This window comes from Brachyhypopomus gauderio, chromosome 6 (assembly GCF_052324685.1).
Source record: "Brachyhypopomus gauderio isolate BG-103 chromosome 6, BGAUD_0.2, whole genome shotgun sequence".
Classification (NCBI taxonomy): Eukaryota; Metazoa; Chordata; class Actinopteri; order Gymnotiformes; family Hypopomidae; genus Brachyhypopomus; species Brachyhypopomus gauderio.
In genome coordinates, this window is record NC_135216.1 from 29957520 (window position 1) to 29985018 (window position 27499).

At 44.8% G+C, this 27499-nt stretch overlaps 1 protein-coding gene across 2 annotated transcripts; it reads right to left on the reverse strand.

The window, feature by feature from the left end:
• Positions 1-14559: 14559 nt before the first annotated feature.
• LOC143517643 (GTPase IMAP family member 8-like) lies at positions 14560-27367 on the reverse strand. 2 transcript variants are annotated; one of them, XM_077010369.1, is made up of 6 exons: positions 27090-27367; positions 23934-24020; positions 22123-22211; positions 19677-19758; positions 18982-19563; positions 14560-16893 (listed from the first exon to the last, which is right to left on the reverse strand). In XM_077010369.1, exons 4-6 carry the CDS (start codon positions 19732-19734, stop codon positions 16127-16129), a joined length of 1407 nt encoding a protein of 468 aa, XP_076866484.1. In that variant the 5' UTR covers positions 19735-19758; positions 22123-22211; positions 23934-24020; positions 27090-27367; the 3' UTR covers positions 14560-16126. The 2 variants fall into 2 exon arrangements, with proteins under 2 accessions (XP_076866484.1, XP_076866485.1); XM_077010370.1 differs by lacking the exons at positions 22123-22211; positions 23934-24020 and having other exon boundaries at positions 27090-27108.
• Positions 27368-27499: the final 132 nt, after the last annotated feature.

Below are 27499 nucleotides of genomic sequence, written 5' to 3' on the forward strand. Positions count from 1 at the left end.
TTATGTTATTTTAATATTTTTATCTTTAATTTCTTTTAACATTTTTTTGTCTTATCTCCTTTAATGTTTCTTTTTATTTATACTGTAAAGCACTGAGTTGCATGTATGTATGAAAGGAGCTATACAAATAAAGATTATTATTATTATTATTATAGTTCCAAATGAAGGAAATAATAACCAGCAGTCAACTGGTACAAAGACAAAACATATATAGACGAACAAACGACCCTCAGGTGAGACGGATCACGGGTCCCGCCCACCTGAGGGACGAACATCACGTGACCAAAACCGGACAGCTGCCGCTGTAACCGGGGGCGACCGGCAGGGGGCCCCCCCACAACGTGACATTAGGTATATTTATAGTTTAAGTTGCGAGGAAAGCAGTATGCCGAGGCAGAAGCAGGATTAGCACTGAACGTGTAAATAGCGATAGCATCTACGCCATCAACACAAAAGGTCAAACAAGATGAAAATCACAATATAACAAACATGCACACTTAAATACATGAACATAAATGAGACATGTACAACACACAAGATTAATGAGACGAGAGACAGGTGAGGTGAATAACAGACGAACACACTGTGAAGGGCTGACCACGTTCCTACCACTTCAGCCCAGCGTGTTCGTTCGATTGTAGGAGAAAACAGGAGCCACCAGCCAAACTGTTGCAATGCTATCAAAAGGCTTTATTAAAATCAAAGATATATCTCGGGAGAATCTCAGAGACACCAACACTACCTGTGCATCAGAGAATTCTCAAAGAGTATGTTCAGACGCAGTCATTATATACTGTTTTCTCCACCCCTCTGTCCACTCTTCTATACCTTACATGGTAATGTCATCCATACATACCACACTTCTTCTTTCTGCCCCCCCAACACTTTTCCCCAATGGACTTATGGTCCCTGCCGATGGACTGAGAGGCCGGAAAGAGGCCACCATTCATGAAGATGCTGTAAATTCATATTTCCCCACCGTCGGCACAATCAGGCCTACGCCTTCTGCTTTTTAGATCTCACTCTACAGTGTGGTTTGCTCAACATCCTCTCCCTAGGGTTCACCGCTCGGACACATCTTAGACAATGGTTACATTTTACTTCTACATGAAACAGTGGTTACATTTTACTTCTGTATTATGTTAAAAGGATAATGTTAAAAGAGTACTTTAATATGTTAAGAGAATACTGTATTATGTTAATATGTCAAAAGAGTAAACATGTGTACTGTGTTAAAAGAATAAACAAAGCATGTGTTAACTGCTAAGCAAAAAACCCAAATCACAACAGACCCTCTCTTGATCTCTGAGAAAACAGAGATCACCCAACATTCTGCAATGCTATCATTTCATTCTCTGCGTCCCCATAATACAACAGTGACATCATACCAGATCGTCCCTGCGGTTCCCTCTTTTCAATCATAGTAGTAATAAAGCGTTCCGCTAAGCTTCTTATACATGGAATACAGCAACATCCACACGTGATTATTATACCCAAAAACACAGCAATCGAGGTGAGAGCCGACATGATCAGAGCCTTGTATTTTCCAAACTGTTTCTCCAGCCATCCTGTAATTGGGTTGTCCGTGCCTGACGCCTCCTGCATTTCCCTTGACAGCGATTTGAGCCCTTCGAGTGCTTTAGTGACCGATCCGTCTGGCGCTGTGTTGTTTGGAATGAAAGTGCAACAAGATTCACCAAACATCACACACACTCCTCCCTTTTCCGCTAACAGCATGTCTAAGGCCATACGATTCTGGACAGCCATCAGTGAGGTAGCTGCTAGTTGATCTCTCAGCCCCTCTACGGCATCTCTGGTTAAGTTTGCTAGGCGCATTACATTATAATGCACAAAGTTAATCCTGTCTACGTTTTTGTTAGGAGTAATTGGAAACAGTGCTGATATGATCGGAAAACTCTCGAATCCTGCTGCAATTTGATTAGCTAATTTGTACTCTTCTGGAACCCCCCTGGGTATCCCTATGGCGTCGATGTACGTAGGCGTGTTTTTTGTTAAGTCAAACTGGTCTTGAACGTCTCGCCTCCTCCTGCCGCGTGGTATTGAGTTTGTGTGCCTGTGACCTATCAGAGTGATAGGAGCTCCTAACCTCACCATTGCGCACAACCCTCTGGCTTTTGTAGGCATTCTTACATGCAGATTTCTCGACCCACAATAGTAATATATTCCGGCTCGCGCCCATGAACCCACTGTCTGGCTGCTATCGTTAACCACCCTTTTACACTTGTCAGTTTCTAAATACCCCAGCTTCTGAGCTGTTTGATCGGAGGAATCTCGAACGAAGCATGTAAAGTTTCCTCCCTTAGGCTGAACGAAAGCGCCTGTTCTGGTGTCATTTTGTATTACCGGAAAGATGTTCCCTAAAGTGGTACAGTTACCCTTCACGTTCCCTCTAGTGAGACTGATCATGCAGTTATAGCCTATGGGGTCTTCCTCTGGAAACAGTGGAGCTGGCAGAATCATTAATTTTGGTCGAGCCATCGCGCAAGCTACACAATCTTCCATTCCCGTTTCAGCTGCCTGACCCGCCATCCATCTTATCCATGTGTTGTCGCCTGAGAAGCTAGTACTCAATTCTAAGATCTGTTGCGGAGACCATTTGGTGTAGTCGGACCCGCGAAGACCTTTTGACTCAGGTTCTGTTACGTTTGCGGGGAGTGGTCCTGGTGTTGGGCTCCCTGGCTGCTTCCTGACTCGTTTTGTTTTTATCTTTATTTTGATCAGCCCTAAGGAGTCTGTCCCCGACTGATGAACCCCTAAAACAAAGTATATCGAGCGTGACCAGAGTAGCTTGTGCTCTAATACCGACGGAGACACGTCCCAGTTTATCGACAGTGTGACCGGATTCTTGGTGGGATGTGCATCTCTCTGGAACGACGCAGCCGCCCACCACCTCCGAGTGGCTCGCATGGTTTCTCCTATCGGTCGAGGAACCCACCCGGTGCTCAACGCCACCTGCTCCCAACTAGGACACCAGGAGAAGTCAGCCGATCCCTCTCTAAAGCATCGACTATCTAGTCGTGGACTCCAGCACAGGTACACGTCCAAACCCCTGTATGCCGCGTCTTCCCCCTGACAGTTGATGACGTCGCAGATATCAAATGTCCATGCAGTGGTCTCCCTAAGAACGTATTCTAATTCTATTCCCCCATATTTGTCGATGCAGCTGCCTTTAACGCTTCTCTTTGCTCTCGTGTTGTTAAGGTCTTGTGGTTTAAGTGTCAGCAGCAGGAATATCGCTACGGCCACTACTGACACTGCGGGCGCAGCATACCTTATCCATTTAGGTCCCCACCATACGTCGGTTCTCGGACCCGGACGCCCAAATAATCGCGGTAGACCCATAATTTTTAGTTATCTAATTATGCTCTAAGTAATTCGCTTATTTTCCTTTTTTAATTTTTACCCACCCTTAATTTTAGTCAATTTTTATTTCTTTGTTTACTCGTCTATGTATCCGCCGGGGTGATCAATAGCCTTCTTGACACCTTTGTGCTTGAAGGGCGGGTATACCCGATCAGCCCTTCTCCCAAGCCCAGTGAGCTATTTTGATCACCCTCCTTTTATCTAATTTACACTAAAGTCTAAGGTTCCCGCTGCGTATTTCCTGTTACCGTCTCCGTCGCGGGCGAATCTGATTCTAACCCCAAAGCCCCCCAAACTTGGCTCCCCTTCTGGTGTTTCGACGGGATAAAAGATCGAGACCCAGTCCACCCCTGGGATGCTGGGTATGGGGTCTACCCTTAGAACCTTGGAGCTTGGATATGCGGCGAACGTGGCTATTAGTGTGCCTGTCTGTGAATGTGATATCGGGACCGCCGGCCCTGTCAACGAAACTCGTACTGGAGGGTCGAAATCAAAGACGGCCTCCAATGGCGGCACACCTGCAGGGAGGATCTTCCACTCTACCCCACTCATTCAGAACACTGTTTCGTTACCTTCGATTTTACTTCTGCCCTTCGCCTCTTATTTAATATGGTACTGGTTTACGCCACTAGATGGTGCTGGAGACCCTCTTACCTTTCAAATGACAAGAGAGGGTGTCTGGATCATGTATGCTCTCAACCTCGTGCTCCTAGACTTCTTTTATCCTTATCACAAACACAGTTTGATTATAATGCAATAAAAACACAAGGTAATACAATTCAGTAATACAATTCAGTAAAACACAGGAGGCAGTCCCCTGTTATGTGGTTACACTGGTGTACGCTCTCCTGGGTATCGCCGAAGGGAATTTAACATCTCATAGTTGGTTATGGCCCACACTGCTGTTATCAGAATGTTATAGACAATGATGCCAACTACCCAGATGGCTTTTGCAGTTAGAATGCAGTCGGACCAAGAAGTGTGTTGCGTTTCTTCTTCGGCAAACTCAGCTTCCATTCCTCTCCCGCATTGGGGGCGGTGTGGCCTCTAACCCGATGTGCCCCGAGAGCCTCACGCAGGGTGTTATCGTGACCCTTGCTCGTGAGCTCGTGTCTTGTCGTTCTCCACAGGCGGCTCCGATGCCCGGCACTGGCTGAGGTGGTACCACGTCTCTCCCTTGCCCTTCAGTCGGACGGCGTGCGCTGTTCTCTCGACGACCTCAAACGGTCCGGTCCACCTGGGCTCCACCCACTTCCTTTTGACGATCTTCAGCTGGACCCACTTGGTGATGGGCAGGTCTGCTCGCGGACTTGGTTCCCCCTCCACGGCTGGGTCCGGTGGCAGGAGTGGTCCTGACTCCTCTCCTCGTACCTGGGCAGAATAAGCTGCACACAAAGCTTTTAAAGGATTATACCACTCTTTTTGTGCTCCTACCGCCTTCCAGGCAGGTGGGGTGAGTGCTTTGTGCGGTCCTGGAAAGCTTCTTCCTGTCATGAGTTCAAAAGGAGTTAGACCAGTGGTAGAATTCACTGAAGATCTGATGGCCATCAATACTATCGGCAGGGATTCGGCCCAATTCATCCCTGTGTGTGCGCACACCTTTGCCAATTTGTTTTTGATATTACCGTTCATCCTTTCCACTTTGCCCTGAGATTGGGGATGGTAAACCGACCCGTACTTGTGTCTCAAACCCAGACTTTGTTCCACCAGTTTTAACTCTTTACTGGTGAAGTGCGTCCCATTATCTGAGCGCACTACTTTTGGGAATCCGTGCCACGGGATCCAGTGATTTACCAGCACTTTGCAGACAGACTTGGAGTCCTCTGCCCTGGTGGGAAATGCCTCAACCCAGCCTGAAAATTTGTCCACGATCACTAGCAAATACCTTTGCCCTCGTACCGGTGTTATCATGTCTGTGTAGTCAATCTGGATTTCCTCCCCTGGCTCCTGTGGCCCAGGGAACTTGCCTGGACCTGGTTTTAAAGTACGAGAGCTATTATGAGCATTACAAACATCACATTTAGCCGTCCAGTCTGCTATTAAGTTAGTTAGGTATGGATGCCACCAGCGACACAAATTTTCTTTCATCTGTTTCCGTCCCACGTGTGCTGCCCCATGCGCTTCAGTCAACACTGATTTGATCAACTGGCTTGGTAAAATCGGTCTCCCATCTGGTCCCTCCCAGACTTCGCTACCCCTTTTACCGCCTTTGCTAAACCACGCTGTTTTTTCTTCCGGGGTCGCCTGCTCCTGTAGCTTGCGTAGCTCTAGACCCTGCGGCAGAGGAGCCCACTCGTCCTCTGCACAACAAACCATTTGATGTGCTCCGGTAGTATAACCTGCTGCTTTTTTAGCGGCTGCGTCTGCTACTGCATTACCTCTGCTTATTAAATCGTCCCCCTTTTGGTGCCCCTTGCACTTAATGATAGCCACTCTTGTTGGTAGCAGCAACGCCTCTGCTAATTCTTTCATGTCCTGCTGATGCTTGATGGGCTTGCCCCCTGGTGTGATATAACCTGCTCTCTCCCAATGACCCAGTTCCACATGGGCTGTTCCTACCACGTACGCCGAGTCTGTGTAAATGTTAACTTCCTTGTTTTCCCCCAGCCTTAGTGCTGCAATGACAGCCAACAGTTCTGCTCGCTGTGCTGATTGTACGCCGTCAGGCTTCCCTGATTGCACAACCCAAAACTCGCCGGGGCCCCCGTGAGTCTCCATTACTACTGCAAATCCTGACTCCACCCCACCTTCTTGGCTCCTGTAGCCACACCCATCTGTCCACATATTTTCCGCCCCTGGGATCGGTTCTGCTTCTAAGTCCGCCCTCCATTTAGCTGCTTTTGCCACCTCAGTTACACACTCGTGTGCCGGACCCTGCAACATACAATCAGCCATGTTAATCCCTTCATGTGTGAACAGTAGGTTTGGCGCTGTCAGGACCTTCTGTATTCTTCTCTGTCTCAGTGGGGTGAGTGTGAACATCTGCGAGTTTACATAAGCCATGACGCTGTGGCTGGTCAGGATATGTAATGGGTGTCCCGTGACGATGTGTGCTGTCTTTTGAACCAGTTTCGCAACTCCTGCTACGTGTTGTGTGCATGGAGGGTGTCGTTTTTCTGTGTTGTCTAGCAAAATGCTCGCGTGCATCAAGACCTTGCGGTCCCCTCCCTTCTTTTGATATAGCACTCCGTTCACGCAGGAGCGCGTTTCAGAAACATCCAAAAAGAATGGTAGGTTATAATCAGGCACTGCCAAGTCCACTGCCTGAGCTAGTGACTGTTTTAACTTGATAAAGTGCTGCTCAGCGTCAACAGTCCATTTTAGCTTTGCTGGCAAATTTCTCATCCCCAGCTGTCTGACCATGTCTCTCAATGGTTGTGTCAGGCCCACATAGTCTGGTACGTAATGTCTGCTGTACCCAGTCAGTCCCAAAAATGACAACATGTCCTTAACTGTGTCTGGTTTGGGATGATGCAATATGGTGGTTCTGTGTGAAGGGGAAATGCCGGTCAAACCTCCTGTGACTATGCGGCCTAGGAACTGAACTCTAGGCCTGCAACACTGCAACTTATCTCGCGACACGCTATAGCCTGTCTCCCACAGTTTTAGGAGGACACGTGTGGTGGCCTCCAGGCACGATTCGGCGGTTTCTGAGCTAATCAACACGTCATCAACATATTGGATCAAAAGAGACCCTTCTGGCATGTGGCAGGTCTGCAGAGATATAGACAAAGCTTTATTGAACAGTCCCGGTGACAGGGCCAGCCCCTGTGGGAGTCTGGTGTACCGGTACTGCCTGCCATTGAAGGTAAATGCGCAGAAGTCTCGGCATTCCTCTGCTAGTGGGACACAAAAGAATGCGTTAGCCAGGTCAATACAGGTGAACCACTTCATTTCAGGTGACAGTGAGGATAAGGCTACATATGGGTTTGGAACTGGAATGGTGGGAGTTATTAAGATTTCATTAATGGCCCTTAGGTCATGTGCCATACGATATGTACCAGTGCCTTTCTTCTCTACTGGGAGGATGGGGGTGTTCCAGTCTGAATCGGCCTCTTCTAAGACCCCTGCAGCCCAAAGCGCGTTTATGGTCACGGTGATCCCAGCCTCTGCAGCTGGTTTGTGTGGGTACTGTCTCACCCACCTGGGGCGGTCGGCCTGTACCTCAAACTTGACTGGTGGCTGCGAGATGAGGCCCACGTCATGAGGTCCCTTCGACCACAGAGAAGCCGGTATCTGATTCAGAATTGTCTGTGAGTCAGGGTGATCGCAGCATTCTCTCCCGTGGAACCTGCTCAACATTTCATGGGTTAATTTAATTTTATCAAACGACCGTGTTTTGATAAACCAGGTGTCACAAGATTTGGTGTAGATTATACATGGGATGTTAGTTAATTCCCAGTCCTCAGCGGCTGCAGCTCTCCTAATCATGCCTCCTAACTCCTTAGCCATGTGTGCAGGGTGCAAAGCCAATGAAATATGTGGAGCTGCCGATTCGCCCATCATGTACCAGCGTCGCTGTTCAGGTGTCAGACGCACTGAGGCGGCCACCCCCTCGGGCCCTACCATTATCCCCCGAGTCTCTATTTCCCATACCTGCCCCTGTAGCTGTTCCCCAAATTCTTCCCCATAAACTGGATCCCCTACTGGATCATAAAACAAAGTGACATGCAGTGGGTCGGGGGGCGGGACATAAGGCTCAAGGAGATTGATCCATGGTTTCCAGGACATGAACACAGAGTGGATGCCCTTTGCGGTGCATGAGTCAGGTTCCAGGAGCCCCCAGTATATGTCGACCGTGGGGGGCCACTCCGTGGAGATCAGGTACATCCCGGTGTTGATTTCCTGTGAACACTGGATTTCGGTACCGTCCGACAGCGTCACCACCAGACCTAGGGGACTACACAACACAGTAGCTCCTAGTTTAGTCAGGATGTCTCTCCCGCAGAGGTTAACAGGCGCTGACTCTGAGATGAGGAACCTGTGGTTAATGGCCTGCTGGCCACACTGTACAGTCATTGGAACAGTTTTATGCAGACTTTGAAACTCCCCCGAGAACCCACGAACTATGACAGCATCGTTGCTCACTAAGTCATCCGGCAAAACACAATTGATCGCAGAGTGTGTTGCTCCTGTGTCCACCAGAAATGATAGTTCTTGAGAGCCGACTGTCAAGGACAGCATGGGATCCGCCGTAGCGCTGCTGTCGGAGTTCTCGTTGGGGCCCCGTCATGCGTGCTGCTCTGCTCCCCAGTCTCCAAGTGGGAACTGTCCTGGGACTACAGAAGGGTTAGGTGCAATCATGTACGGACCTTTCCCCCTCCCTCGCCCGCTGACATACTGGTGCCGCTCCCTTGAGTTATGAGGACACTCCCTCGACCAGTGCCCCTCCTCCCCGCAGATGAAACATCCACCTGTCATATCAGGACCCCGTCCGCCAGGACCACCCCGAGTGCCTCTGCCCCTTCCACGACCTCTGCCTCTGAAACCCCCGTTAAATCTTTCGTGTGGGTGCTCCCACCCCTGTTGCGCATAAGGAGCGTATTGAGGACCGTGGGGCGGGCCCCCGTACGTGTACACCGCCTGCGACATATCTGGTTGAGGTAGAGTTTGGGGAGGTCGATGGGCTTGAACCGGAGCTACCGTAGCAGCTTTTGGCTTTTTACCCTGTTTGTCTTCTGTGGCCTTACGCCGCGCCTCAGCTAAATGTAGTTTTAGCAGTTCTATTTCACTTTTATCTCGTTCCTCTTTCTTTTCTTCCGCTTTGTCTAGGGCCTTAGTTAAGTGATGAATGAGGTGCTTGTTCCACTGGTCAGAATCGCAATCTGTTAAATCTGGATTGTTTTCTATGGCTTCCTGCACATGCTTTGGGACGCCATCCAACACAGCCTTCCTAAACCAGTCACGGTGGGGGCCTTGGGTTCCTGGGTGAATACCAGTTTGAGACACCCAGGTGTCTACAGCTTGGCCTAGATAAGCTGTGGGGGTCAACTTATCAGACCACGTGAACTTGGGAACTGCGGATGCGGCACGCACAGGCCATTTTTTACGGAGGGCATCCCCTAATGCCCCAATGTACCTGTTGAGAGGGGCCTCATGTAAAGCGTGAGTTGTGCCTGCATCATACTCGATATCTCTAAGGTCTGTGGTAGTACAACAACGCGCTGCCACCCCCCTAAAGTCTCCTAGAGCCAGAATTTTTCCGGCAGTAAGCTTATCCAGTTTGGCCAGCCAAATGCCTCCCCCCTCGCTGAGAGGAGGAAGTTGGTCAGTCAGGGCGGTTACGTCAGTCAATGTCCAGGGTTGATATTCGCGCTGTCCCGCGGGTCCGGACACGAGTGGCATGATTTCGGCTACTTCAGGACTTTTATTACCCGTTTTAGATCTAGTGCCTGCGTGAGGCCCCGCGAAACCCCTCTGACTGGGCTGCTCTGAGCAGCCAGACTGTGGTGAGTGGAGCTGCTCCCTGATCTTGCGCAACTCTTCTCTGGCATCTAGCAGTTCCGCTTTCATAGCTTCTGTGTCAGCTCCCTCCTTCTCACTCCCCGAAATGTCTCCCTCGCTTGCTCCGCTCGGTTCTGTGTGTGTGCTATCTGAATCTGACTCCATCCAATTCCCCTCTAACACACAGTCAATCCTTACCGCGCGTCCAGCTCTCCCTTTATCTCCCCCCTTGCATCCCTTAATGGCTTTTGCTGATGGGTCTCCCTTTGATTTGTGTTTTCTGACAGCTGTGGGGCCCCCCTTCCTTTTAACTCGCCTGTGTGTTCCTGGTATGGGTTTTGAAGCGCGCTCGCAGCCCTCTTCCCTGTCAGATGGTTCTGAGTGTGTGGACTCTGCATCTGAGCTATCGTCTTGCGAATCAACACATTCATACCAGCCCTCCTGCCTTGCGCGTACTTCGTCAAACGGTTTAATCCCTGTGGGTTTCATTGTGGATTTATCGCGTGTTCTATTGGGCTCCCCGTCGACCGCTTGGTTAACTTTTATGGTTCCTGTTTTAACATTAACCACGGGATACATTCCACCAGCCCCTCCCTGCGCTCCTCCTGCGCCCTCCGCTGAGGGAGCTGAGGCCTCTACGCGCTTGGGCTCATATGGCGGTGGTGCGAGATTCTCCTCTCTGTCTGTTATTTTCAGACCGCTTTTCCTAGCCTGTTCCTGCACGACTCCCAGCCAGTACTGTTTGTACTGACGACTCCGCACTAAATCTTTTTCCCTTTTAATAATTTTACGTGCCAAGCGTTTACGGTTTATCATTCCTGCAACCTTATGCGCATGTTTTAGTCGCTCTACTTTGCTGCGAAACTCCCGTATTTTATAGTCAATAATGTCCCCCAACGACACTCTGTCTTTCCCTTGCCACCCCGTTTTCGAGATCCACGATCTCAGTTTTGTGGAACACTTGTTTTTTTGTTTTTTCCATTTCTTGGGATTGTCCTCAATAGGGGGGATTATCTTACTGGTCAGGGTTATCTGTTCGTCTAAAGTTTTCCACTCCCATAATCCAAGACCCCACTTTAAATCAAACTGCTGTTGGATCGTGTGCATTTCCCCACCAGGCATTGCTGACAAATCACCGATACTCGCCTTCAGTCGTCTTCAACCTTACTTTGATAGATTGGGGCTCAGTTGACACCGTAAGGTTTACCACCCTCAATCAATTCAGGTTCTTGGTCCGAAATCAGGCGATTCTGGGGGTACCTCAGGTCCCCGGGACGCCCGTGACCCAGCTGACTCGAGAACGCCGCTCGGTCTTGCCGTCGCCTCGTCAGGCAAACGGGAGGGTTGCCACACCCCAGGAAACAAAGAAAACACTTGTTAGGGACTCCAACCCTGTATTTTCCTTTAAATTGCCTTTTTTTTTTTTGCCTTGTTACCTGTAGCCTTGGTTTTATCTTTTAATTTGAATCAAAACAAAATTGAATTTGGCATCGACCAAACACCATTAGTTCATCACAATTTGGTATTTATGCAAATGTGCAGAATTTTGTTGTAACAGGTATTCTGCTTACCTTGTTTTATGCCGGCATGGATGAACCAAAGGTCTTTAGAGGATGGGCCCTGGATTCCCCTCCAAGAACGTCGGGGTCACCATCTGTGAAGGGCTGACCACGTTCCTACCACTTCAGCCCAGCGTGTTCGTTCGATTGTAGGAGAAAACAGGAGCCACCAGCCAAACTGTTGCAATGCTATCAAAAGGCTTTATTAAAATCAAAGATATATCTCGGGAGAATCTCAGAGACACCAACACTACCTGTGCATCAGAGAATTCTCAAAGAGTATGTTCAGACGCAGTCATTATATACTGTTTTCTCCACCCCTCTGTCCACTCTTCTATACCTTACATGGTAATGTCATCCATACATACCACACTTCTTCTTTCTGCCCCCCCAACACTTTTCCCCAATGGACTTATGGTCCCTGCCGATGGACTGAGAGGCCGGAAAGAGGCCACCATTCATGAAGATGCTGTAAATTCATATTTCCCCACCGTCGGCACAATCAGGCCTACGCCTTCTGCTTTTTAGATCTCACTCTACAGTGTGGTTTGCTCAACATCCTCTCCCTAGGGTTCACCGCTCGGACACATCTTAGACAATGGTTACATTTTACTTCTACATGAAACAGTGGTTACATTTTACTTCTGTATTATGTTAAAAGGATAATGTTAAAAGAGTACTTTAATATGTTAAGAGAATACTGTATTATGTTAATATGTCAAAAGAGTAAACATGTGTACTGTGTTAAAAGAATAAACAAAGCATGTGTTAACTGCTAAGCAAAAAACCCAAATCACAACAACACCCACTAATAAACACACACCCACTAATAATCACACACACCAGTGTTAATTTCGTTAACGAAAAATTTTTGTCATAGTTTTTGTCAACGAACCTTTTTTTCATGACGAAAATGAGACGATAACTAAATAAAAACTATACGAAGGGATGAAAACGACGAAATTAATGGACATAAAACGAGATGAAAATATTGGCCAGCGACGACATCCAATCAGATCTGATTTAGTTTTGAGAAAGGTAGGGATAAGTTAATAAGAGATCCAACCTTAACTACTTTAGCGTACACGGAGAGCGGGACAAACCAGGTAACCGTCCAATCAGTACTAATTTCTTCACATCGCACAGAACCCTCGAAGACCATACTAGCCTGTGAACTGTGGTCACTCATGAAATTCAACTCGAAGTTAACTCGACAATGTCAGCAGGGAGAAAGATAAGAGGCGATATATCTGAATCAGAATCAGAATCACTTTATTTCACCAAGTATGTTGCACATGTATGTTGGTGTTTGGCCACAAGTAAGACTTGAAACATACTAGACGACAAGACAACACACAGACTATACAAGGGATATATACAGTATAGACATGCAATAAGCAGTTGTACAGTTGCATTTACAGTAAAATGCCAAGGGGTGGTACAATATATTGCACAAATGCTGTTTGATAGAAATGTCATTCATGTCCATTGAGGTAGGTGGAGAAGAAAGTGAGTGTGGTAAGTGGCATGAGGGGTTTAAGGTGCAGAGGGACTGGTTCTGTTGTTGAGTGCTACAGCTCTGGGGGAAAAGCTGTTTGCGTGCTGGTTGTGCTGGTTTTGATGGTCCTGAATCTTCTGCCAGAGGGGAGTGGTTGGAAGATGTGATGTCCAGGATGAGAGGGCTCAGAAGTTATTTTTTGTGTCCGTCTATTGACCCTGCTGTGGTAGATGTCCTGAAGTGATGGCAGGCTGCAACCGATGATCTTCTCCGCTGTTCTGACTATGCGCTGCAGTCTAGTTCGTTCCTGCGAGGTGGACGAGCCAAACCAGATGGTTATGGATGAAGTCAGTACAGCTTCAATGATCGCTGTGTAGAACTGTACCATCAGATTCTGCGGGAGGTTGAATTTCTTAGTTATATGGACACATTTCTCCTTTGACTTTGAAAAAAAGAAGACGGTGTGTAAACCATGTGGGACGATGATGTCGGAAAAAATACGACAAATGAAATGACATCTGCGGGCTATGGCATTGTTGTTTTTATGGCACCCAGTTTTATATAGAATGTAATATGTATTGTTCATAACAAATTCCATGTTTTTCAGGTGGAGCGGGCCTACTGGTCATCAATGTTTTGTTATTATTATGCTCAATAACTATAAGTTCAGGTCAATAAAGTTGTTTGGAAATTTGTTTTTGTATATATTGCACATACAAACAATAATATTCTGTAACTGGTTAATAAATGTTTCATTTTGTGCAAGTGTATATAATGACTATTACACCATTTATATTTTAGTCAACTAATTTCTTTTGATAATTAGTCCACTAAATTCTAATGATAATAATTAATCGACTAAAACTAGACTAAGACTAAAAACAAATCTAATGACTAAATTATGACTAAAACTAAATGACATTTTAGTCAAAAGACTAAGACTAAAACTAAATCAAAAATTGCTGTCAAAATTAACACTGACACACCCACTAATAAACACACACACCCACTAATCACACATCCACTAATAAAAACACGCACCCACTAATAATCTCACACACACCCACTAATAATCACACCCACCCACTAATAATCACACACCCACCGACCAACAGACACACATGCACATATGGCGCATTTCCACACGGGCCTGCTTGGCGCGGTACGGTTCGATTCGCGACGGTTTGTGTTTCCATTAGTACCAGGTACAAGTTTGCCGATACCTTCAGGTACTTTTTTCATACCTACTCGCTCGAGGTTCTAACCGTTCCAAAGCGGTACAGTTCTGTGACGTGGAGGAACAACATGACACTGATTGGCCATGGAGTGTCGTCACAGGATGTGTCACAGGAGAGCGACTCCTCCGCTATCGCCATCTCGTCCATTGTTGTACGGTGTTGTGGTCGCATACAAATGATGTCACGACACTACAACCCGCGCGCCAACAGCGACTCCACCCACATTGTGTTGGTCCACCATTGTAATGGAAACACAACGCGACCGTACCGTTCCGTTGCGAATCGATCCGTATCGAACCGTACCGCGCCAAGCAGGCCCTAGTGGAAATGCGCCATTAGATGGAGGCCAAATGGGTAAAGCCCAACCCTAACCCCTAACCCCAACCCTAGCCCTAGCCCTACGTAAACCACCACGGGTGCTTTTGTTATAGTTGGATCCACGTGCTGAATATAAAAGCCAATTGGGAGGTGAGATATAAATAAACATTTAATCACATGAAGCTGGTACTCAAACCTGGGTAATTAACTTCATAACACAACACCATACCATTCGACCATAGAGTGCAAAAATAAAAAATAAAAGAAAAACAGAGAAGTAAAACCTCAGTTTACAATTGTTGCAGTAAAAAGAAACAAAGGACGCCAGAGGAAAACTGGCTCTTTCAAACACTGGGAAATGATCAACTTAAGAACAGACAAATTTCCCCAAACAAAAGATCAATAACCGGAAAACAAAAGAGCAAAGTTCTCCCTTTAGATTTTTGCAAATCCTTAAGACCAGGGACGACTCCATGGATAAAACACGGCACAAACAACTCGAGAAAGGAAGGAAGGACTCAAGGGGAAATTCCCCCAGACTCCTACTAAGAATTACTGGCCAGTCTGAATATCAGAACATTGAACGAAGACTCAGCAACACAAGTTTGATTTCCCAGGCTCTATAAAGCCTGACCACCAGGTGAGGCTCATTAGCCTTGATTGCCTCCAAGGCTCCCTCTGCTGGTTGGTGGTGGTATGGCGCTGCGGCCAAAAAACACGGAGACGAATGTAAACACACACATACACGCCTACAGAGAGGAGTCGGGGGATTTACTGTGACAATAGTTAATGCAGTTATATAGTTATAATGCAGTAGTTAATAAGCAGTATTGTACTATAAATTATAGCAGCCATATAATATGCCACATATTGAATGCAGTACAATTTTACAGTGACGCAGCACACGCTGCGGAGTGAGGAGACGGACACAAACGCTGAGAAGAGCGAGATTTATTACAGGGAATTCCAAAAGCACGGTCATACAAACAGGCAGGGGTCATAACGGGTAGGCAGCCCGAACAGGAGAGACAAACAGGCATGACGAACAAGAACAAGGAGAACTCACAGACCAGGGAGGAACACACGGAGATCGCGGGGGGAACAACGAGGCATGGAACACAACAGACACGGGGAACAGAGACACCGGAGTGACAGCAAGGAGAGGGGGCGTAGCCCTACATGACATTTCCCTTTGTTACATTCGCTTAATTTTACAGTGTTTCATATGTAAATATAACTGCAGTTTTAGAGTGATTAATATGAACACTGCTACCTTATTTGAATGTTTTTAATATATTATTATATGTGACAGTTCACCATAATTTAACAGTATGTAAAATTATGTGTATTTTACATGTTCTACATCGTACAGAAATCTGGATCAACTAAACTTTTCTTTTTCATGAATTCTTTGTATTTTCTTATGGACCGCCATTTCCTGATTAATGTTTCAAACTTTGCTCTATTTCTGCTCTTCTTGATCACCTCAGTTTCTCATTGTCTTTCAAATTCCTTCTGTGCTACAACTTCCTTCCAGCCTTTCCACCACTTTTCCCATCTGTCTGCATTTCTATTCTTTCCTTGTCCTGTTCTTACTCCATCTTTCTCCTCTCCTTGTCCTGTTCTCACTGTAGTGCATTCAACTGGGTTTCCACGTCATTCTACACTCTCAACTCAGTCTCTTTTTAACTTTTGTCTTTGTGTCCCCTTATGGTATTTTTTCTCTTCTTTTCCTCCCTCTGTTTTCTTTTCTCGTCATCTCTCTGTTTTCTGTTGTTCACCTTTTGTTGGCATTTTGCTGCATCCTCAAACATCTGATTGGTGTAGCAACCATTTCTGTTCTGCTTCACCATCTTGTCTATCTTCTCCAGAAGTTCAGTCACCTGCTGTCTGTCACTCTGGTCCTCGTTGTTAAAGGTGTGATATCCTCTACACTGCGTAATCCACTCGCTGAGTGCCCTGTTCTCTCTAATCAGTGTGTCTACATCCTCTTGTTTTTTCAGACTGTCTGCATGTGTGAAGAGAATTATCATGTACTTCCTCATCTCTTCCCCAAACATCATCTCTAATTTCTTAACAACCTCTTCCTCCTGTTCTGTGAATCTGATATTAATGGGTTGTACATAAAGGAAAGCATGTGATCCTGGACTGGACATGTAGATACTCCTCCCAATCTCTACTTTAAGATCTTCAGGAGACATGCGTGTGTCAAAAAGTCCTGGAGTGTCCACCACAGTCACATTCCTCGCTGAAACCACTGCATGATGAGCTTCTGATTGTGATGTTACTGAGGTGAATCGAAGTTGAGATGTGAATTTGTTCTCTCCCAGGATAGTGTTTCCTGTAGCACTCTTCCCCACACCAGTCTTCCCCAGTAGAACAATTCTTCTCTCGTTAGGATTCGTCTCAGGTTGAGAGGGTTTCCTCAGAGAAAATCTTTGAATCCTTGTAGCTGCAAAAAGATATTGAGATGTTGACACATTTAATGCTGAGGAGAGAATTTAATATAGAGTTTCATATTTAACATGAACTACATTACATAACTTAATAGAAGACACACAGACAGCATGAGCATGAGGAGGCATGATTATAGTAAACAAATAAACAACTAGACGAAAACCATAAACCACAACAGTGACACAACACAGATGACTAATCTGAACATTAAAGAAAACACTTACAGATATAAATGAAAAATTTAAACTCACCCATGCATGACAAAATCGCAAGGAAAACACAACACGATAAACACAGACCTTTCAACAAACACTGACTTTGAAATATAGATTCTTTAACCTTATCACTTAAATAACGATTCTTAAACAATATATCCTAAAGAAAGAAACTTACACATGATCTCAAACATTTTCTACAACAATGAACCCTGAGGGCGAACAACACCCTCCTTCTACTAACAAATCCAAGATAGAGACACGATTGACACAAACTACAGACTCAGACATGTTTGCTACATAACATAAGCTAAACAGACAATAGACATAGACCAAACTTACAACAAAAGCAAACAGTAGTGATGTCAAATTCGAAATGCGAAATCGAACTGAATCTATTCATTTGAATCACGGTGTTCCGAAACACTGTTTCAAAGTCTGTATCAAAAGGGGAAAGTCACGTGACTGTTCCAAAAACGGGTTTCGTTACGTCACGCTGTTTCGATACGTTTCAAATCTTTTTGCGCGCTTTAGTCCGCACTTAAGTTCAAGCAGCTGGTCCGAGATCAGAATGTTTACTGATTATTTGTAATCAGTTGTGATTACAACTGATTACTTGTAATGTTTAAAAAATAAAGGATTACGCAAGCATTTCAATCCACTGACTCACAGTGAATGAAAAATACATCTTAATCATTAAAACAACCCAGTTCTCTGCAAAATGATGTTTTCATGACTAAAATTTATTTAGGGACACAATATGGTATGGGGGAATATTTCATGTCATATTTCATTAAAAACACATTACTTCTGTTTCTGTTAAGAAGTTGTGGATTTAGGCCCTGGTTGCCCACTAGATGTCACTGTGGCGTGTGATGATTCAAACGTTTCACAAGATCGAATCATTTCCGAATCAACTTGTTCATTTGATTCGATCTCCCAAAAGCCCCACTTTTGGCATCACTATCAAACAGTGAACTCACAAAAGAATAATCACTCAAAAGACACAGGGCTGAACATAAAAACACAAACCACACAACCACAAACTAGGGAACCATATACCATAACTAGAATGACACACCAGGAGCTCCATGCAAAACAAAGACCAGCAAAGACACACCAAACAAACAGGGGTTAAATACACTGGGATAACAAGGGGCCCAAACAAGAAACAGGTGACAATGATTAATAAGAGGCGTGGTGACAATTAGATAGGAGGGATCAACCACCATGTCAACATGAGCACATGGGAAACAAACAGAAGCACCAGGAAACCAGAAGAAAACCAGGAAACAAGAGACATGACTGACAGGTGGGGGCGGAGCTAGATGTGACATGGACATATTTCATACCATCATCGTACTTTGTATTTTATATGAAGTCAGTTTTAAATAAATAAATAAATAAGAATTGTAAATACTTTGCTCAAATGAAACAATGATTTTGAGGGAGCACTGAAGGGTAATGTGGAGAGGACAGGTGAAGACCTGCTCTGTGAGTGAGTGTGGAGAGGACAGGTGAAGACCTGCTCTGTGAGTGAGTGTGGAGAGGACAGGTGAAGACCTGCTCTGTGAGTGAGTGTGGAGAGGACAGGTGAAGACCTGCTCTGTGAGTGAGTGTAGAGAGGACAGGTGAAGACCTGCTCTGTGAGTAAGTGTGGAGAGGACAGGTGAAGACCTGCTCTGTGAGTGAATGTGGAGAGGACAGGTGAAGACCTGCTCTGTGAGTGAGTGTGGAGAGGACAGGTGAAGACCTGCTCAGTGAGTGACTGTGGAGAGGACAGGTGAAGACCTGCTCTGTGTCAGTATAGGGGGACAAAGTGCAGCATGGAAGGTGTTTTAAAATCAAAGTTTTTCTCTGACTCTCACCTCTTGATCTTGATGTGGTCTCAGCAATGTAACTGTGTTTGTTATTTTCATAAGCCAAACCGTCTATCTTCTCCAGTAGTGCTGTCATCTCTGATTGGTCGTTCATATTCTTACTGCAGGTATGATATCTTTTTCCACAGTCCTTCATCAGCTGTTTTAGAATGGGTTTTTTCTTCAGGTCCTTTTTGATGTTGTCACACTCTTCCTCTCTCTCATATGTGAACACAGGCATCACACGAGGTAACACACTTTCACCAAACCTCTTCTGCAGCCATTCCAGTTCCACCTTATCAGTGTGTGTTACCTGACCCAGCTGGAGCACAAGGATAAATGCATGAATGGTTTTTGTGTTGACAGACTCAATCGAGTCCTGATGTGTGGAGTTCAGATCGAGGTTGGCCTCTTCCTGATGGAGCATGTTCACCACTGACACCCTGCGACCCAGTAAGTTCCTTTGGCTAAAAACATCCAGAGAAGAATTACAGCTGTCTGCACGCAGTTCTTCTTGTCCAAGTAGAAGGTTGTCATCTCCAAAGTGGACTGCAGAGACCTTTCCAAATACTACAACAGTGAGGTCCTGATCTACAATATGAAAACATGCATCTCTTAAACCACATTACACTGCACTGCACATCGCATTACATAACAAAACCTGTTACAATTTATTTCTGAAGATGTATTATGTTTACTCTCACCAATCTTCTTGAAAAAATTAAGAACTGGATCAGATGATTTTAAAATTCTCCTCTTCATTTTTTCAGTCAATGTGATGTTTTCCTACAGAACAAGAGTAACCAAGTTATTATATGAAATTAAATTATTATTAAATTGACAAACAGTAGTTAAATAACACACTTTTACATTATGGCTCAAATTCATCCATAGTTTCTAGCCATCACATTAGCATATAAATGTGTCAAGAGATTCCGATCACAACCAGGACCACCAGAGGGCGCTGTCACAAGAATACTGACCAGCACACCTGAACTCCATTAGTTATACAAACCACCTTACTTAAGGACTCTGAACAACACACCATTGTGTAGTTTTGCCTCCTTTTATTGCATTACCAAGCCGTTGTTCTGTATATCTGTCTGATCCCCTTGTTGCTGACATTTGTTCTCCTAGTGATTTTCTCTCCTGTTTGCCCTAGTTGTACCTCTGCCTGCCGCTCTTAGGCCCCGTCCACACGACGCCGGAGGTTTTTAAAAACAGAGGTTTTGTCTCCGTTTTAGGCCCCGTCCACACGACGCCGGAGGTTTTTAAAAACTGAGGTTTTTGTCTTCGTTTTCAAAAATATCTCCGTCCACACGACACCGGAGGTTTTTAAAAACGGAGGTTTTGTCTCAGTTTTAGCCTCCCGTCCACACGACGCCGGAGGTTTTTAAAAACGGAGGTTTTTGTCTCCATTTTCAAAAATATCTCCATCCACACGACACCGGAGGTTTTTAAAAATGGAGGTTTTGTCTCCGTTTTAGCCTCCTGTCCACACGACGCCGGAGGTTTTTAAAAACGGAGGTTTTTGTCTCCGTTTTCAAAAATATCTCCGTCCACACGACACCGGAGGTTTTTAAAAACGGAGGTTTTGTCTCTGTTTTAGCCTCCCGTCCACACGAAAACGGAGGTTTTTGAAAACGCCTTCCAAGGTGGAGACTTTTGAAAACTCCGGTCTCGGCGTATTCGTGTGGACGGGGAAAACGCATGTTTAGGAAAACGCTGACGTCACATAGGGATTCTGCGCATGTCTTTTTTTTGTTTACATTCGCTCAGCTTGTTCAGCATGGACAGCTCCGTGATTGCTTTCGTTGTCACTGCAATTGGCGGATTATTAACATGTGTACAGTTTAATTAAATGTTACTTTCGCATTACATAACACAGCGGAGGCGCCTAAATGCGCTGCGTTCAGTTTTTTCAAATCGTCCTACCCGAAGGTACAAACCTTATCGTATACGGCGATTCCCCACCATCATAGGGAGTTTTTCCTTGCCACTGTCGCCTTTGGCTAGCTCATTAGGGATTTGGACCCATATTATTGTAGCGTGGGACCGCTAGGAGGGCGGTACTATTCCCACAATCCCTTTCGTGTCATATTTGGTCGCTAAGTTTAGTGTTATAATGTCTGTAATGTGCTTGTGATAAAGTGCTATGTGATGAATGTGTCTGCACAATGTAAGCTTCTAATCGATGTATGTATGAGTGTTTTTAATGTGCCTGTCAAACCTACCACCCCCGTGTATTCGTACTCATTCGATACCCCGCACCCATTCAATGTATGTGTAAGTCCGAGTTCACAAGCATTATCCGTTGTGTTGAAACAGGGCTGCTCTCTAATAAAGAAAGCAAGTATTCAAAATGGCTCGTTCCCTGAATCAATCATCCGCACTACACGCTACAGTATTGTTAACTTTGTAAATCCTGTAAAGCGCTTTGTGACAACATGTGTTGTGAAAAGCGTTATACAAATATATTTGATTTAATTTGATTCTTCAAGTGTTTTGATGTCATTCTGTGGGAAGTACGATCGCCCTCTACTGGGCTGGCATGTTAATTGCAGCGTTTCACGGCTGCATATCAGCTGCGTATCCATGCTGAACAAGCTGAGCGAATGTAAACAAAAAAAAGACATGCGCAGACTCACTATGTGACGTCAGCGTTTTCCTAAACATGCGTTTTCCCCCGTCCACACGAATACGCCGAGACCGGAGTTTTCAAAAGTCTCCACCTTGGAAGGCGTTTTCAAAAACCTCCGTTTTCGGTGACCGAAAACGCCGTTTTCGTGTGGACGGGAGGCTAAAAACCTCCATTTTTTGACCCAGAGTTTGAAAAACCCTGCTCTAAACACATCTGTAAGTGTGGGATTTTCATTGTTGTGTAAAATAAACTTGTCAAGAAAACTACCAGAAGAGAGAAATTATTTTTTTAAACTATACATTTACCCTTTAGACTGGGAGAGGACTAGCAACCTTCAGCTTCTCATGTAATATGGATTTTTATTGTAGTAATGTCATGGTAGACCGGTCTCCCAGCACAGGAGAGACGCCCGCAGCACCTCTCATCACCACTAGGCGTCTCCCTCACTCACAGTCACTCACATTCTGACACGCCACCTCATTATTCATTGTACACCTGCTGCACGTTACCTCTGCTCTTTAAGGCCACCTAGGTCCCATCGTCCAGTGCTGAGTGCTCAACTTGCCTTCTCCTGAGACGTGAGGTCTTCCTCCCTGCCCTGCACAACGTTACAGAGGACGTTTAACAGTGCTGCCTGTGCATTTATGTGCTGTTTGTGCTATAACTATAACCTGTAATCTTCAGAGGCTGTTTGTTACTTTTTCTGTTTGACATTAAATACGTAAACGCTTCCTTTCACCTCATGCTGTCATCACATTCATGTGATCTTGTAAAATAAATAAGTTATATAGGTTATACTTTTTATACTATAATTCTAAACAAAATATTTTCCTGATACGACTACGCATTTGCTAATCAGATATTAGATACCTAACATCAGGATTTTTCTAATAGAATTTTTCAAATAATTCAGCTACTACTACAGATTAAATATTTATTAACAGAAAGTTTTGCTGAAATTGAGATGAGAACTAATGTACATTGAAAGGTGGTGTAAGACTGAACATACATCTGTCTAATCCCCATGAACACACCCAAGTCTCCTGCTAGTACACCTCCCCATCAGATCACCAAGCCATTACATAACACTACCAGTACATAACACTACCAGTACATAACACTACCAGTAAACCTCCCCATCAGATCACCTACCAGTACATAACACTACCAGTACATAACACTACCAGTACACCTCCCCATCAGATCACCTACCAGTACATAACACTACCAGTACACCTCCCCATCAGATCACCTACCAGTACATAACACTACCAGTACATAACACTACCAGTACATAACACTACCAGTACACCTCCCCATCAGATCACCTACCAGTACATAACACTACCAGTACACCTCCCCATCAGATCACCTACCAGTACATAACACTACCAGTACATAACACTACCAGTACACCTCCCCATCAGATCACCTACCAGTACATAACACTACCAGTACATAACACTACCAGTACACCTCCCCATCAGATCACCTACCAGTACATAACACTACCAGTACATAACACTACCAGTACACCTCCCCATCAGATCACCTACCAGTACATAACACTACCAGTACATAACACTGCCAGTACACCTCCCCATCAGATCACCTACCAGTACATAACACTACCAGTACATAACACTGCCAGTACACCTCCCCATCAGATCACCTACCAGTACATAACACTACCAGTACATAACACTACCAGTACACCTCCCCATCAGATCACCTACCAGTACATAACACTACCAGTACATAACACTACCAGTACACCTCCCCATCAGATCACCTACCAGTACATAACACTACCAGTACATAACACTGCCAGTACACCTCCCCATCAGATCACCTACCAGTACATAACACTACCAGTACATAACACTACCAGTACACCTCCCCATCAGATCACCTACCAGTACATAACACTACCAGTACATAACACTACCAGTACACCTCCCCATCAGATCACCTACCAGTACATAACACTACCAGTACATAACACTACCAGTACACCTCCCCATCAGATCACCTACCAGTACATAACACTACCAGTACATAACACTGCCAGTACACCTCCCCATCAGATCACCTACCAGTACATAACACTACCAGTACATAACACTGCCAGTACACCTCCCCATCAGATCACCTACCAGTACATAACACTACCAGTACATAACACTACCAGTACACCTCCCCATCAGATCACCTACCAGTACATAACACTGCCAGTACACCTCCCCATCAGATCACCAAGCCAGTGCATAACACTACCAGTACATGACACTCCCAGTACATGACACTTCCAGTACATTACCTTTCCAGTAAATGAAATCACATGACATAGGTGTCACATGACGATCTGTCCAACAGTAGGAACAGCAAAGCTTGTGTGTTCTTTACCCTTCAAGAACATAAAACAAGATTTGAAAATAACACACTTTAACAATTTAAAATAAGAAACTATTACAGTTTAAAATAACACATCATAACAGAGAATAAAATAAAACAGCATAACAGTATAAAATCACACAGTATAAAAGAGTATAAAGTAACAGTATAACAGGGTATAAAATCACACAGTATAACAGAGTCTAAAATATAATTCAGATTTCAATCTGGCTAAATGGAGATCGTAACCCAGAGGGTGTCAGGGAGTGATATTTAATACAGCGGAGGAGTGAGATTTAATACAGGGCGTTCCCTACTCAGGGTCATATAAACAGGCATGGGTCAAATCTGAAAGCAAGCCCGACATAGAAACATGACTAACCCTAACCCTAACCCTAACGGAAAGACATATTCCAACAAAAGAACAAACCATAGCTTCCAAAACATGCTTCCAAACACAGCAGAACATCAAACAATGACCAGCAACACAATATACCAAACACAGGGTTTAAATACAAGAGACTATGAAAATGTAAACAAAGCATAAGAGCTTAATTGACCTGTACAGCCCTGTACTAACCCTAACCCTGCCACATATAGACAGATCAGTGCCTGGCAGGACCTGAATGGTTGCTATAAAGAAAATCTGTATAATTATTTCTAAATGTAGTGTCTGCTAATCCTAACCCAAACCCCTAACCCTAAACCCATTTTTTCATTGTGTATCATAAACCCATTTGAGTAAGCCCACACACATCTGCCCCACTGTGGCCCTCACTGCATCTATTCTCCTTCTTGTAGGAAAATTGAAACAAATAAATAATTCAGTGGTTTGCCAATAGCTGTAATACATGTTTTAGTCACTAGATGGTGGAATAGAGCTATTATCTCACAATCAGACGTGGCATTCCCTGTTGTAGGATAATGCACGATGACACAACATACAGACTTACGCGGTAACACTTTACATTAAGTGTTGACTAGTTAACGTGAAGTAATGCATTACTTAACATGAACAACGAAGAAGAAACACATTAACAATAATTAACTTACGTAAACGTAAGTAAACAGAGTTGCGGCTCCTGTTAAACACTTAATGTAGTGTTACCACTTATGGCACTCTTAATATAACATTAACATAATGACACTCAGAATATGAGTGAATATGGTTGTGTATGGTGAATAAGGTATGGTGTGTATGTTTTACCTTAATTCTATACTATTTATAAGGAAGTGGAGCTACACTAAATAAACACATACACCAAATCCACTAATGAAACACCACAATAATACATTATTCATTAATTACAGCTGCATGGTGGTGCATGAAACCCTGAGAACCCTAGCTAAACCACTTCTCCTACCACCCACCCCACCTGACCTAACTACAGAACACCTGACTCTTCACGCTTCCTCCACTGTAACTACAGAACACCTGACTCTTCACTCGTCCTCCACTGTAACTAGAGAACACCTGACTCTTCACGCTTCCTCCACTGTAACTACAGAACACCTGACTCTTCACGCTTCCTCCACTGTAACTACAGAACACCTGACTCTTCACGCTTCCTCCACTGTAACTACAGAACACCTGACTCTTCACGCTTCCTCCACTGTAACTACAGAACACCTGACTCTTCACTCGTCCTCCACTGTAACTACAGAACACCTGACTCTTCACGCTTCCTCCACTGTAACTACAGAACACCTGACTCTTCACGCTTCCTCCACTGTAACTACAGAACACCTGACTCTTCACTCGTCCTCCACTGTAACTACAGAACACCTGACTCTTCACGCTTCCTCCACTGTAACTACAGAACACCTGACTCTTCACTCGTCCTCCACTGTAACTACAGAACACCTGACTCTTCACTCGTCCTCCACTGTAACTACAGAACACCCGACTCTTCACGCTTCCTCCACTGTAACTACAGAACACCTGACTCTTCACTCGTCCTCCACTGTAACTACAGAACACCTGACTCTTCACTCGTCCTCCACTGTAACTACAGAACACCTGACTCTTCACTCGTCCTCCCCTGTAACTACAGAACACCTGACTCTTCACTCGTCCTCCACTGTAACTACAGAACACCTGACTCTTCACTCGTCCTCCACTGTAACTACAGAACACCTGACTATTCACTCGTCCTCCACTGTAACTACAGAACACCTGACTCTTCACTCGTCCTCCACTGTAACTACAGAACACCTGACTCTTCACTCGTCCTCCCCTGTAACTACAGAACACCTGACTCTTCACTCGTCCTCCCCTGTAACTACAGAACACCTGACTCTTCACTCGTCCTCCACTGTAACTACAGAACACCTGACTCTTCACTCGTCCTCCACTGTAACTACAGAACACCTGACTATTCACTCGTCCTCCACTGTAACTACAGAACACTCTTATTATTCGTCCCCATATTTGTTGGTATGAACATGAGCCATTTTACCCCGTTCACCACAGGTCCAGAACAGACGACCACTTATAACCATATATTACGTAATCATATCCATGAGTTTTAAAAGACATCTCATGGATGTCTTTCAATGTGTCAATGTGTCTGCTGGGGTTACTGACTGCTGCTGTCAGAGCCCACTGTACGTGTTGATGGATGCAGCCCCTCCCTTTATTCAGGTGACGTAGAGGAAGTCACATGTCTGTACCTGACATTCTACTGCGTTACATTCTCTGACTGGACACACATAAACACACGCAGGGAGAGAAACAGATAATAATATTGCTACATGTTCAGCAACACTGCATAAAGTCTTCACCATATAATGTTCTGAACAACCACTTTATTAGAAACAGCTGCTCATAAGAAACACATGGTGTGTGCACAGAGTAAGAAGGAGATGTGTTGGCATGCACACTTTCTCTAGACCTTCTCTAACCCCCCACAGCTGAATGGAGTCTGAGACTGTATGCATGTCATCAGATAAGCAACAGTCTGCAACTTCACACCTATATAGTAAACATACCTAATAAAGCAGCCAGTGAAGGTCTGGTGATTAAATTAAATGTCCAGTGTAGAACTATATTGTAGAACTATATATTGGCTAAGTGTCTTACCTGATCTGAGTTCAGTGGATGTTGGATTATCTGTTCCTTCAGTTACTGCGGTGCATTACTATCTGTGTGGCTGACTCAGATTCCCTTAGCTGAGGGGCGGGGTTAACAACACCTGTTCCCAGAAGGCTGGAACGTCAGTCACTGTGTCATTAGTTAAGAACACATGGCTGATGCTAATTATTAGCTTAATGACATTCTCCTTAAATCACTTGGTGTCCCTGGAATATATAAAACATTAAATCACCATAATGATGAAAAACACAAGGTATTTGCCACAGGTTCTGTTTCATCACATGTGTAATATGATCTTGGTTATTTGCTGTTATTTCCAGATTTTAGATTCAAAAACTTTATTTTTGGTTACTGTTCATGGAAGCAGAAAACCAAGTATTTGTAGGTTCAGTAAGAGA

Coding starts and splice junctions, on each gene's coding strand:
- LOC143517643 (XM_077010369.1), bottom strand. CDS start 19,734: ATGAAGAGGAGAATTTTAAAATCATCTGATCCAGTTCTTAATTTTTTC. Junction 19,564..19,676: donor TAATTTTTTCAAGAAGATTG/GTGAGAGTAAAC, acceptor TTCATATTGTAG/ATCAGGACCTCACTGTTGTA. Junction 16,894..18,981: donor GACCACATCAAGATCAAGAG/GTGAGAGTCAGA, acceptor ATCTTTTTGCAG/CTACAAGGATTCAAAGATTT.